General features: G+C 39.3%; 1 protein-coding gene across 1 annotated transcript; it reads right to left on the bottom strand.

The window, feature by feature from the left end:
- On the bottom strand, positions 1 to 7,250 carry samd7 (sterile alpha motif domain containing 7). Its single transcript, XM_029277617.2, has 9 exons — positions 6,999 to 7,250; positions 3,020 to 3,153; positions 2,582 to 2,705; positions 2,242 to 2,366; positions 2,053 to 2,134; positions 1,247 to 1,914; positions 1,043 to 1,158; positions 847 to 957; positions 1 to 705 (listed from the first exon to the last, which is right to left on the bottom strand). The coding sequence occupies exons 2-9, from the start codon at positions 3,120 to 3,122 to the stop codon at positions 463 to 465; spliced, it is 1,572 nt and encodes a 523-aa protein (XP_029133450.1). The 5' UTR covers positions 3,123 to 3,153; positions 6,999 to 7,250; the 3' UTR covers positions 1 to 462.
- Between the last annotated feature and the right edge of the window lie 4,639 nt (positions 7,251 to 11,889).

Consider the following 11,889-nt stretch of genomic DNA (forward strand, 5'->3'; position numbering starts at 1 on the left):
TAGCAGGTTCATTTGTAGAAAAAAACTTTATTTACAATCCAACAAAAGCATAAAGGTATCCCAACCAAATAAAAAAAATCTTAATCCTTCAATTACAAAACAATTTCCATGTTATTTATATGAACTTTATGCAGACCTACTGTAGAAATGATACCTAGCAGCATTGAAGTACGTTTGTTTAAAACTATAGTAAGATATTTCCAGATTAATAAAAATTTAATTTTAAGATAACTTTAACTCTACGGTTGTTAAAAAAATATAAATGTCCATACACATGTTAATTACAAAATATTTAGCTGACACCTGAGCCTATGGGGTGAACCTCAGCGTTTAAAGACCAGGTAGCATATAATAAAAAGCATCTGAAATCAGTCAATAATTATGTAAACATATCATCTACTGATGCAGTAGGTGCAGACTGGGCCTGGTTATGTTTTTGTTTGTCCTCATTTCTTGCTCTGATCAGACTGTCTCACTGCTTGCAGATGGAGGTGAGTTGTTGTTGTCTGTCTCTTGAAGGTTCTCTGTGGACTTGAGGACATCAGTGTCTCGTGGACTCGCCACCATCTCCTCACTGTTGCAGTTGACAGGGGAGCCGATCTCTGGTGAACGATCCCCGGGCTTCTCTGGAGGGGCCTGCAGCGGTGCAGCGGTGGCGAGCGGCAGGTTCATCATGTACAACATGTTGCCCATGCGTCTGGAAACCTGTGGAGGAATAGAGGTAGTTAATAAGACAGTAGCGCAGGCATTCCTAATGAAGATAAACATTCTTCATGCCTTGACATTTTCATCTTTCATTACTTAATTGTACGTTTTTAAGCCACGGTCAATGTTGGGGCTCCCCACCTGTGAGCGGATCTTTAGAGCTGGTCCCAGCTTGAGCCCCAGTGTGTCCAGCAGATGCTCCTCTGACAGTAGGGGCAGTGTCTCCCCGTCAATCATGTGGTCTTTGAAGGTCTGTAAATGAAATCATGTTACATTATAGCCACAACAACAACAAAACACATCAGATCTTGGTTATAGAAAACTGTACGAAACACACCTGTGCATATTCTGAACACGTGGGTATACTGTTGATGAAGTTGTAAACATCATTCACCGTCCATTTTCTTACGTCCTCAGACACCTCGTCACCATTGAGAAAGAGATTGGCTGGACCTTGAAAACACATTCAAAATGTGTTAAAGCTGTACACATTCAAATAATTCCATAAAAGAATACTGTGTAATCTTTCTTTGGGACCTACCAGGTGGAAGAAAACCATTTCCAGGGACTGGGAACATGTAAGGCATTCCTGTAAGCGTTCCACCAGAGGAGGGATACATGAATTTGTCCTGGAAAGCTGAACACTGGCTAGAAATGTCTTTATCGTTCGAGGTGCTGTTGGCCACATCTGAGCAGCCATCTTGACAGTTTTTGCGCAGGCCGGGCTCCCCTTCTTTGTAGTTTTTCCTGCTTCCTGTGCTGAGCTCAGAGTCTATTTTGGCCTGATGATGCGTCTTGCTTGTCGCACACTCTTCTCCCATGTCCCCCTTCGCTTCCGCCTCTTTCTCCTCCCCTGATGTTGCCCCCGGGCTCTGCTCTACACTTTTGTCTTCTGTCTGGCATTTCAGGTGGGCGACGTTGCTCTCTGAGGTCTTGTGAGCGGTCGGCCTCCTGCCTGCCCTGCGGCCCCGCTCTCTGTGGAGTGTGCTCATTGGTGGGTAAGGGCTAGCTGACATGAGGAGGCTGTTGGAGTGCAGCTCATCGAGGGTGGGACGGTGAACGAAGACATCATGGCCATCTGGCAGGCGCTGACGACTTCTAAACGCCATGGGGTTGGAGGAGTATGCCATGGGGTTATCAATTCCAATAAGTCCCTTTTGATGAGCGTTCTCCAGCTCCTTCTGATGTAGGATGGCATTCATCTCCATTCTGAACAGGAGCACGCACACACATATGACATATTAGACCAAGATTTTATTACAGCAGAGAGTAAAAAAAACTGAAAGTGCAAAAAGTCTTTAGCTTCATGCAATGTTGACTTGTCTGTGAAATCTCGGCACAAACTACCTGGCTATATTTTGCTTGTGAATAAGCTCCTGTCGCCGGGCTACTGTTTCCATGGGCTCTGAGGGCAGGAACCCGTAGCCAGCTGAGAGAAAGAGAAAAGGAGAGAGGCAAGCTGTTAGAGCTCATTCACATTCCTGAAGTGGAACAAGGAATTCTCTCAGGCATGGGCATGCTCTCAGCAATGCTCACCTGCTCCTGGGAATGCTCTCCCAGGCAGGACATTGGCATGTGGTGGTAGAGGTGGACCCAGATGGGGTCCCATGTGCATCTGTCTGGTGTCAGAAGCAACCATTTCGTTTTGGGGAACCAGCTCCCTGTAGAAAGAAAAGCACAGAAATCATCTATCAAGGCATTGAAACATTTGTAGATAGATGATCAGCTTCTAACAACTGAAATAACTGTTACTTATATTATAGCTAAGTTTATTTTGGTGTGCTATTTAAGTCATACAGAAAAGGAGGTCTCTGGCAGTCACGTCTTCTTTGCTTTTGCCCCTTAGCTTAATTTGAACTGTGATTCAGGTACATACCTCTCCATGAAGCGAGGTTCGAACTGTGTAGGGACACCCTGCAACCTTTGCTGCCCCTGAGCGAGGATCTGCGGGGCCATGGCCATCTGGTTCCTCATAATCATCTCCTGTCTCTGCCTCAGCTCTGCAGGCAAAGGGGGGGAAAAGCACAAAAGGTCACTGGGAAGTAAGTTTAGCCTCACTAACTGAGACATGTACTGACTGTGAAGCTGGAGACGATTCACAAGAATCAATATATGGGACACGAGGTCAAACAATTGGTTTAACCTGTTTGTAATTCCAGATAGGACCCACATTAAGGCAAAATCTTACATTTTTTCTCTACAAATCATTGTTGTCGTTTATGCTCTTAATATTTTTTAGCTTTAATATTTTCCTCGGGGAAAAAAACAAATTGTCGATGCTTTATGTTATCTCTTATGTGTGTTCAGTCCTCACCTCCAGCAGACATGCCGTTAACCAGACGGTACCAGTGCTTCTCATCTAAAGCCCCCTGCTCTCCTAGCGCTGTCATCTTCCTCAGCTGCTCCCGTGGGGTCATGACAAACCCAACTTTGACCTCCACCTGAATGCTGAAGAGGGAAAAGGAAGGTGAAATCACTGGAACACATGAAAACTGACGAACTGGTTAGTATGATTTTGAACGATATATTGTGGCTTTGAAGGGTAGAAAATTGAACTTTGATCAATTGGCAGATATATACATATTGTAACTTCTCATGTCTACCACTAGGAGGCAGCAAATATCTTTACTTAAAAGAGCTATAGCTGCTCACTGAACTTTGTGTTGCTCTTCAAAATAAAACATAATCTCAATATAAGAGGCAGTCTATCTATTTTTAGCAAATACTTTATCATCACACATATAAATATATATATAGACAAGAACAAAACACATTTTACACAACCAGTCAGACTTGATTAAACAGCAAGTATTTTCTGTGAAAATGTAATTTTCTTTGTTAAAATTAGTTAATATAATTTATATAAATTAAGGGATTTAAATAAATTGCTTAACAGATATTTGATGTTATATCTGGCCAAATTCATTCTCTCACCTATGATCCTTAACCTCACCTCTCACCTTTCACCTCTATTGCATTAAGCATTAATCTTAAACCTACCTTAAACCTAACGCTCCCCGTACCCTAATCCTAAACTTCAATTTAGCACCTAATGCCAAATCCTAACCTTAAAACTAACATGTTTAAAATACCCAGATCAGCAGAAAAAGTCCTTCTCTATGAGATTTTTTCTTCCTTTTATATCTTTACTCGCTCATTTTGTCCTTTTAAGTTTAGCAAACACTTACACAATCACATAAACTAACATGCAGTCATACTGTAGACAAAAATGTCCATCTGTTCTTTGCTAAGCCAGCAGCTTGTGTGCACAACAACAATCTACTTAGACACCCCAAATGAGCTTTTCTACAGACAGATATTCCATATGAAAATATGATACTGTAAAATGAAAATAAAAAATCCAGCTCCAGATTTCTAGATGCTTGAAACTGAATCTTTGCTACATCAGTTCAAAATCATTCTTAACAAATTATGTTCCTTTATAATACTCATTTTTTGTTATTGATAACTTTGTGCAAACCGTGCACATGTTCTTCTCCGCATATTTTCCTGCCGTTCCCTCCCCCAGACTGCCATAAGATTTGCCCAGAGGCCTTGTGCATTATCTGCAGTCACTCAAGTTCCCTCTGAAGCCCATCTAATCTGAGGGCTGTAATCCTCCTATTAGTCCTGCAACAGTCTGCTAGCTACATCTGCTGACCTGCCTGCAGAGCGCCCTGCCAGCCCGTCCAACCCCCCCACAGCCTTCTCTAGGCCCTCACCACCCCATGGATCCTATTAGCTAAATCCTGGCTATACAGCACTTTAAAGGGATGTGTTGGAGGTAATCCGCACGTTTAGAGTGTTACCCTCAGCAAACCTTGCCTGTAAGCATCCTGGACAATACACCCTAAGTGCTAAGCCTATTAGCCTCCATTAGCTCCCAGGATGTCCTAAAAACACCTTGGGGATAAATCTGGGGATTCAGTGGGTTTATATGAAGCTATGTGGCACGAACACATGCACCCTGCCTCCACATACTTATCTACCAAAGTCATAAAAATCAGTTTTAGCAAATGAGTGAAAAAAACTTCAATATTTATGTCTCTGTAGTTCCAAAGTGGGCACTGAGCCCTGGGCTTCAGGTCTATAGTGTAACACAGTCTTTAATAATTTCTGCCATGTGCTGCATAAAGTTCACTACAGGAGGATTTGACTTTGTTTCTGATGTGGTTCAAGCAGATGAAAAAAGCTGATGACCAAGCTTTATGATTAAATTATGAAATTAAAAGGGAAAATATGAACTCATTTGATCTCTGAACTTCTGATAATGGTGCTTGTGTTAAGAAAAAACACAACTACAAACTTTGCAGGGCCTGTGTTAGCATCAGCATGTTTCAAGAAACAGAGCTGAGGTCCCAGTGTCCCAAAAACAAATACTGTGCAATCTTTGAAAAACTCCCCTCATGACGTGTCGCACAATCCACTAAGACTCTTTCACAAATACAGCAGTCTGCTGGTCTGCTGCTCTGAAACAACATAAATTGTGCTAAGTCTTTTTGCTCACTATCCAAATATTGACTTACAATCTTGCATTCACAATTAAAGCGATACTGCAGCGAAACATCAAGATATATACACAACTTAAGAAAACTTCATCTAAAACGGTTGAACAGTTAACTCAGATTTATATTAATATTAATGTTAATATTTAATTTAATAAAGATGTAGTATGTATATAATTTAATTTATATTTATCCTTAAAAAAGATTTATATGTTATATTTTTAATACAGATGTTCTATATACATAGTTATATTTAATAAAGTCAGTTTGGTATTTAATAAGATAAATACTAAAGTAAACAAGGCAACAAAATTAGCTATCAACGTCCAATAACAGAAAGTATGATACATTTTCTGATGATGTTTTTAATACTTGAGAACGGAGATACGTCATTTCCATATATCATCTTAGTTTGAAGTCTAAATTGAAAACTTTAAATGTTTTTGTTTTACAACAGTCACAATATTTGACGAGTTTCTTGTTTTTCTGGATATTCCTTTATGACTCTGTACCTACAGCACAGGGCTGAGTGATGTTATCACTGTCCAGGACGTATTCTTCTTTTTAGAGGTTTGAATGTTGATCGCTTTGAAGTCATCAAGAACGGAGTCTAGCATTCTGGGAACTTGAGTCATTTGGAAGAACCCTTCATAAGACCTGTCCTATCACAGCTAAAACTTTGATTAGGTTTTCTTTTAAGTCTCTTAAGTCAAGTTGTAGCCTGAGACTTAGCAGCTGTATCTCTGCATGTCCAAACCTGACCTCACTCAGAATCCCTTTGGCAGCATCTCAATCCGACGAGGACATTTCAAGTGGCTTTATGCTTCTTTTTTTTACTGAGTGCATCTGTCATCAAAGGTGTGAGCTCGAGAAACTCTCGTCATATTTCCTCTACGAGCGATGGCCACAACACAGCTGCCAAATCCGGGGATTGGACTCCTTGGATTTGCTGTTGCCTGGTTAATCTCATTACAAGAATGAATTAAAGGGAAAAATTGCTGACGACTTAGATGGAGCCTTGAGGAGGTCATATCAGACAAGACAGAAGTATTGTCTAGTCCTTCCTAATCCTCTCTCACACAACAAACACATGCTAAACCGTGTTTATTCTGCCAGTTATACAAGAAGCAGATTAGATTTTATGACTATCATTAATAGAACTGCAGGTCGTATTGATTTTAGATTCACTTTTTGGGTCATAAAAATACATGAACCAAAAAGTGTGTATCCCTTTTCTCCCCAAAACATTAAGTTTTGGAGGGAAAAGGGATACAAACTAATACATAGAAATGTAACGCATGACATCAACTTACATTTTAACAGTTGAAAACCTCTGGGAAACTTTTCATAACATTGTTTTTATTTCATTGCAGAACTGGGCTAATTATGAAGGTAATTATCCAGATTTCAAGGTTGTTCCTTTAATCGCATTTGCCTTCAATTTAATCATAAGCCGAGGGATCTGTAGCCTTTTATGAGGTTTACTGCGTATAACACACATGACAAGATTTCCTGTTTAAAAGTTTTGCATTATATATTATAAAAGCGTGATTGTATATTGAGCTCTGCTGGTGGTTTTTAACGTTACTTTAATTGCCTAACACACAATAAGTCATTAGAACATTTTCCTAAACTACAAATTAATAAAATAAACTAGACATGAATAGAAATGAGGTATATGCAGCTTAATACAAACAAACAACAAATACAACTAAACAAATGTTTGGTCTAACAGTAGAAGAGAAAACAAATTACATTTTATAAAAGAGGAAGTTTTAATGGACTTACCTGAAGCTCAAACCAGTGAGCGAAACTTGAAACTGTATTTCAATTCACAGTAAAAAAAACAATCTTCAGACAGCTTACGGAAAGTGTGTACTGTCCCTCCTTCACATCCAACCGAACTGCCTCTCTCGTACCAGCCAACTGTCTGCTGCCAGCTAACTGCCTTAACTAAAAAAGACCTTTTAAATACCGATTCATTTCATCTCCATTAGCTGGCCTTATCTCCTGTGGTAAGCCCTCCCTGTCCTGACATCACTATGATCTCCCTTCCAACTGCTTGCTGCACCTTGCAACTGATGTGTAATTACTGCAGCAGCACTGGCCCTAAGCATGGAGTGCTAAACCTCTTTCATCGTTTACCTCACTAATCCCTTGTTAGCACTTTAGACCATGGTTAAGACACCTAAATGCTTAGCTTCCTTTTCCAGTGGCAAAATGGCCAACCCCACCTTAACCGCTCAGAGGCCACATGCAGAGAAGTTAAGTGATGCTGCTTGAAGAAAATCCAAAAATCCAACAGATCAGCCTTGTTTTTGTTTTTCCTCACATGTCTAGTTCGGTTGTCACAAGTATCGAGCTCCCCAGGGTGCCAAAAAAAGTTGACCCAAACAATCTTGGAGGTAATTTGCTGGAAATCCGACTAAATGTTGGCCGGATCATCCTCTCAGACCTCTTAATCTGACAGTTTGTGCTCACCCCCTGCTTACAGTATGCAGGCCTGCACTCCTTTGAATGATGTTTTTCTTTAACGCCTGGTGGGCGGGAAGGTGTGCACAATTGGGGGTCTGAGGGGAGATTTTACTAAACAGCAGACATGATATGGAGGGGGGTCATCGTGGTGTTTCTACAGTTTTATTAACAACAAAGAAATCCTGGAGCGATGAATGAACCTAGAAGTTAATGTATGCCTTGTTTACTGTATATATTTACAAACGTACACATATACAATATTATTTAAAGAATGTGTAAGGTCAATCTTAGATTTAGTTAAAAATGTTTTGGAGAGCCATTAATTACACATTATGATCAGTTTGGAGGCTGTGGTTTGATAGAGAGACCTTGGTTGTTGTTGTACAAGTACAGAACAACAAACTTGGGTGGCAGCCCTTAGCAGTGCAGATGGTATAAAAAATAAATATAGACAAAAAATAGCCCTGTCAAATGCAAAATGGCTACATTTTAATAGTCAATCACGATTAATCTCATGTAGGAAAAACCATTATTTTGCATGTAAAATTTCAAATTGTTAGGCTTTTATTTTTAATTTTTTTCAATGTACTGTATTAACCGGAGAGTACTACTAGTGCATTCATTTTAGACCATTTGATCGCCGACAATAGTCTACTGAATATTTTTGATAAACAAAAAAAGAAAGATGTGGGATGATGTAATACTGATAAAATGTTCTTCCTATGTCCTTCCTTCTTCATTCGGCAAAATAAGAAAAACAAATTGGAGAAAATTCCTGAATCTAATAAGTTGCATTTACAGAATTCCTCCATTACCTCAAATGGTATACAGGCCATGATAACTATTGTTTTATCAATTTTTTTCAATTTGTTAACCTGCTTGTATTCATTGACATGTGCATTTGGATATGACTATAAATACTGTTTGTACGCCTGTATGTTTGATGCTTTATGTATTTCTTACTTCTTTTTTTAACATGCAGTCCAGCAAAATCATCCTGTCCAAATTTGATCAAAGAGCTGCAGAACCTATAGCCTGTAACATTCCCGATAGCATTAGTTTTGGTTGGAGACAATTTTCCGATGTTAACATGCTAACATAGTAAAATATGGCCAACATAACCACTGTAGCTAATGCCAGCTTCAAAGAGCATTGCTGTGAGTTTTCTTCTTCTCCTGTTTCAAAGCATGTTCCATGTTTTGTGTGAATGTGTGTTTTTTTTTATTATCAGCTAGGAGGATCTGTAGAAAATTATGCAGCTCATTATTCTACAGTCTCTTCCTTATTAAAGTTGCAGACATAAATAGGTGCACATGGGTTCCAATAATACTTTGGTTCACTGTGACCTTTAACAGTTTGATATGTGTCTGATACAGTATTTATCATTACACATTAAACCTACACAATAAGAAATTCATAGTCTGGCAGGCAGTGGTGTGTGTGTGTGTGTGTGTGTGTGTGCGCGCGCGCGCGTCTGTGTGTCTGTGTCTGTGTGTGTGTGTGTGTGTGCGCGCGTGTGTCTGTGTCTGTGTCTGTGTGTGTGTGTGCGCGTGTGTGTGTGTGTGTGTGTGTGTGTGTGTGTGTGTGTGTGTGTGTGTCTGTGTCTGTGTCTGTGTGTGTGTGTGCGCGCGTGTGTCTGTGTCTGTGTCTGTGTGTGTGTGTGTGTGTGTGTGCGCACGTGTGTCTGTGTGTCTGTGTCTGTGTATGTGTGTGCGCGTGTGTGTGTGTGTGTGTGTGTGTGTGTGTGCGCGCGCGCACGTGTGTCTATGTGTCTGTGTCTGTGTTTGTGTGTGTGTGTGTGTGTGTGTGTGTGTGTGTGTGTGTGTGTGTGTGTGCGTGTGTGTCTGTGTCTGTGTGTGTGTGTTCTGCACACAAAGCCTGTTTCATACTAGTGATGCCACCATTAGCCATAATGGGCTCTGCCATTTTTCCTTGGAGCCGCTGCAGAATAATAGGGACATAGTGAAGCTGTTACCAGGACCAAAAATCATGGTGTGGGAAACAAACATGGAGGAAAGAGTTTTGGAACAATTGTGTAAAAGTAGCAATACCCGAATCTATGAAATTACAAGTTTTAACCTTTTTGAAACCCCTGCATTCATAATTTCACTTCTGTAAAGGTATATTAGCACAAAATGACATTTGAACATCAAATATTAAAGCTATTCCTCAAATTGGGTTTGCACATAACCGAGAAATCATGATAGTACAAAAACTATATGCAGCAAAATACCAACATCAGAAGAATCAGATGTATTGGCTCCTGACATTTTGTTGCAGGGGCTTCACCTAAACAGGACAGAAACATATTGCTTGGAGGACAATAGGTTGACCATTTTTATTGAAAAAAGACTAATGAAAAACTTGAGAATTAAGAGAACAGAGCATTAGGGCTTTTAAACCTCTAATTTAAGACTCTAGGTGTAAGCTTTTTATAAGGGATTTCAGTCCATGCTGTTTGCACCTCGAATTATAGTGTCACAGTGAGGCGAAGGGATCAGCGCAGGTTTAACCTCAAGAAGCAGGACCAGCTATAAATTCACAGAGTTGGCTCAGGCACGGACACCATCCATCTTCTAATTGCAGTAACAATCTGGTATCCGGATCTCCTGGATTTCCTGGATTCTTCCCTATCGGTTCTCAATCGTACCAAAGCTGTAATCCCTCAAACGTTGAGGAATTACACTCAGTGGAAATCTTGTTTGGGGCTCGACTACTGTGAGATCCTATAGAGTTAGATTCTTCAGGATAAAGAAACCCTGAAATACCGGGAAAAGCCTTAGATCCTTGATGTATTACACAGAAAGTATCGCCCTAAGTACTGAAAGGTCAAATGCTTAAAAAACACTGTAAAAATGTAATGCGTTCATTCATTATATCATTATGACTGCAAAATCATCCCTTATTGAAGACATGAGGATATAAAAGACAATGGAGTTTTACACATGTTTTTCTTATTTAATAACTAAAGCTGAACGTGTGGAGAAATGTGTAGTATTGTTTAGGAAAGTCATCTTCTTTCCAATATAATGGAGCACTTTTATGTCTGTATGTATGTCTGCAGCTCCAAATCAAAGGAGACCGATAATGCAAACCATTATAAATTATGTACAGAAGTAAAAAAAAGAAATGTAGAAAAGTGAAATGATCAGTACAATGTTTACATGGTTTGCTGCTTTGGTTCAAATATTTATCATCTTTGAGTGTTAGCATGCAACATACTCAAAATGTCTTACCATCTCATGAAGGGTTTGTTTACCATCTCTTGTTAGCATGCTAGCAACTTTATAATGAGGTTGTTATGATGTTATGTTTACAAAGATTATCATCAAGTTGAACATGTTAGCATGCTAAAATGGCCACAAATACCGACTAGCAAGTATGTTGTATTAACAGAAAGATAACTTTTTATCTTATTTTTAAAACAACCCTAAATGCTCCTATCGACATGCTAACATGCGCACAAAGACAATGCTAACATACTGATGTTTATCAAGTATATTTTATATTTATACTATCTGAGTTTACCATGTAAGCATGCCGATGTCTGCTTATTAGTATAAATTAAGCTGTGGCATTTTGTGAAAATAAAGCACTGCACAAAATAACGAGTTCAACCATTTATGATAGCAACATAAAAAGAGATGAATTTCTTATCAATCTTTAAAGTTATTTGCTTCAATGTATCACCAGGGGAACATTAATATCTTTACCAAACGTTATGTCATAGAGCTATATGTTGAAATATTATTAGCATACATTTTACATTCATGGTAAGAGGAACTCAGGGGATAAACAGAGTCACTGGGATTGTTTAAAAAATGTTTTTATGTAAATCATCTTATTTCCTTTTATTTTTTAGATTTGTTTTAGTCAAAAGGACTTCAGGTCTGTATACTGCAGTCTTAACATGTAACATGTCAGTCATCTGTTTTTCTGTCAGAGGCCTCTTTAAACACAAATTACAAACGTGGACAGGTGCTGATTCTCACACTTTTCTCAAAATAGCCTCACATGTTACAGAATGGAGAGGAGGGTGTGCAGAACAAGCATCCCTGGAGTATATAAGTGCCATCAAAACCCACAACTTTACTGCTTCCCAGTAACACAGGTAAGCAGCAGAAAGGAGATGTTCAAGCCTTTTCCAGCGGTGTCTCTTCCTGTCAATATTTCAGTGAATGAATCTTGAAAATTGAATTTCTGT

This window comes from Labrus bergylta, chromosome 4 (genome assembly GCF_963930695.1).
Source record: "Labrus bergylta chromosome 4, fLabBer1.1, whole genome shotgun sequence".
NCBI classification, from domain to species: Eukaryota; Metazoa; Chordata; class Actinopteri; order Labriformes; family Labridae; genus Labrus; species Labrus bergylta.

Excerpts from the sequence above, each read along its gene's own strand:
- samd7 (XM_029277617.2), bottom strand. The coding sequence starts at position 3,122 with ATGACCCCACGGGAGCAGCTGAGGAAGATGACAGCGCTAGGAGAGCAG. Across the intron at positions 2,135-2,241 it reads GAGAGCATTCCCAGGAGCAG|CTGGCTACGGGTTCCTGCCC; the intron begins GTGAGCATTGCT and ends TCTTTCTCTCAG. Across the intron at positions 1,915-2,052 it reads CACAAGCAAAATATAGCCAG|AATGGAGATGAATGCCATCC; the intron begins GTAGTTTGTGCC and ends GCTCCTGTTCAG.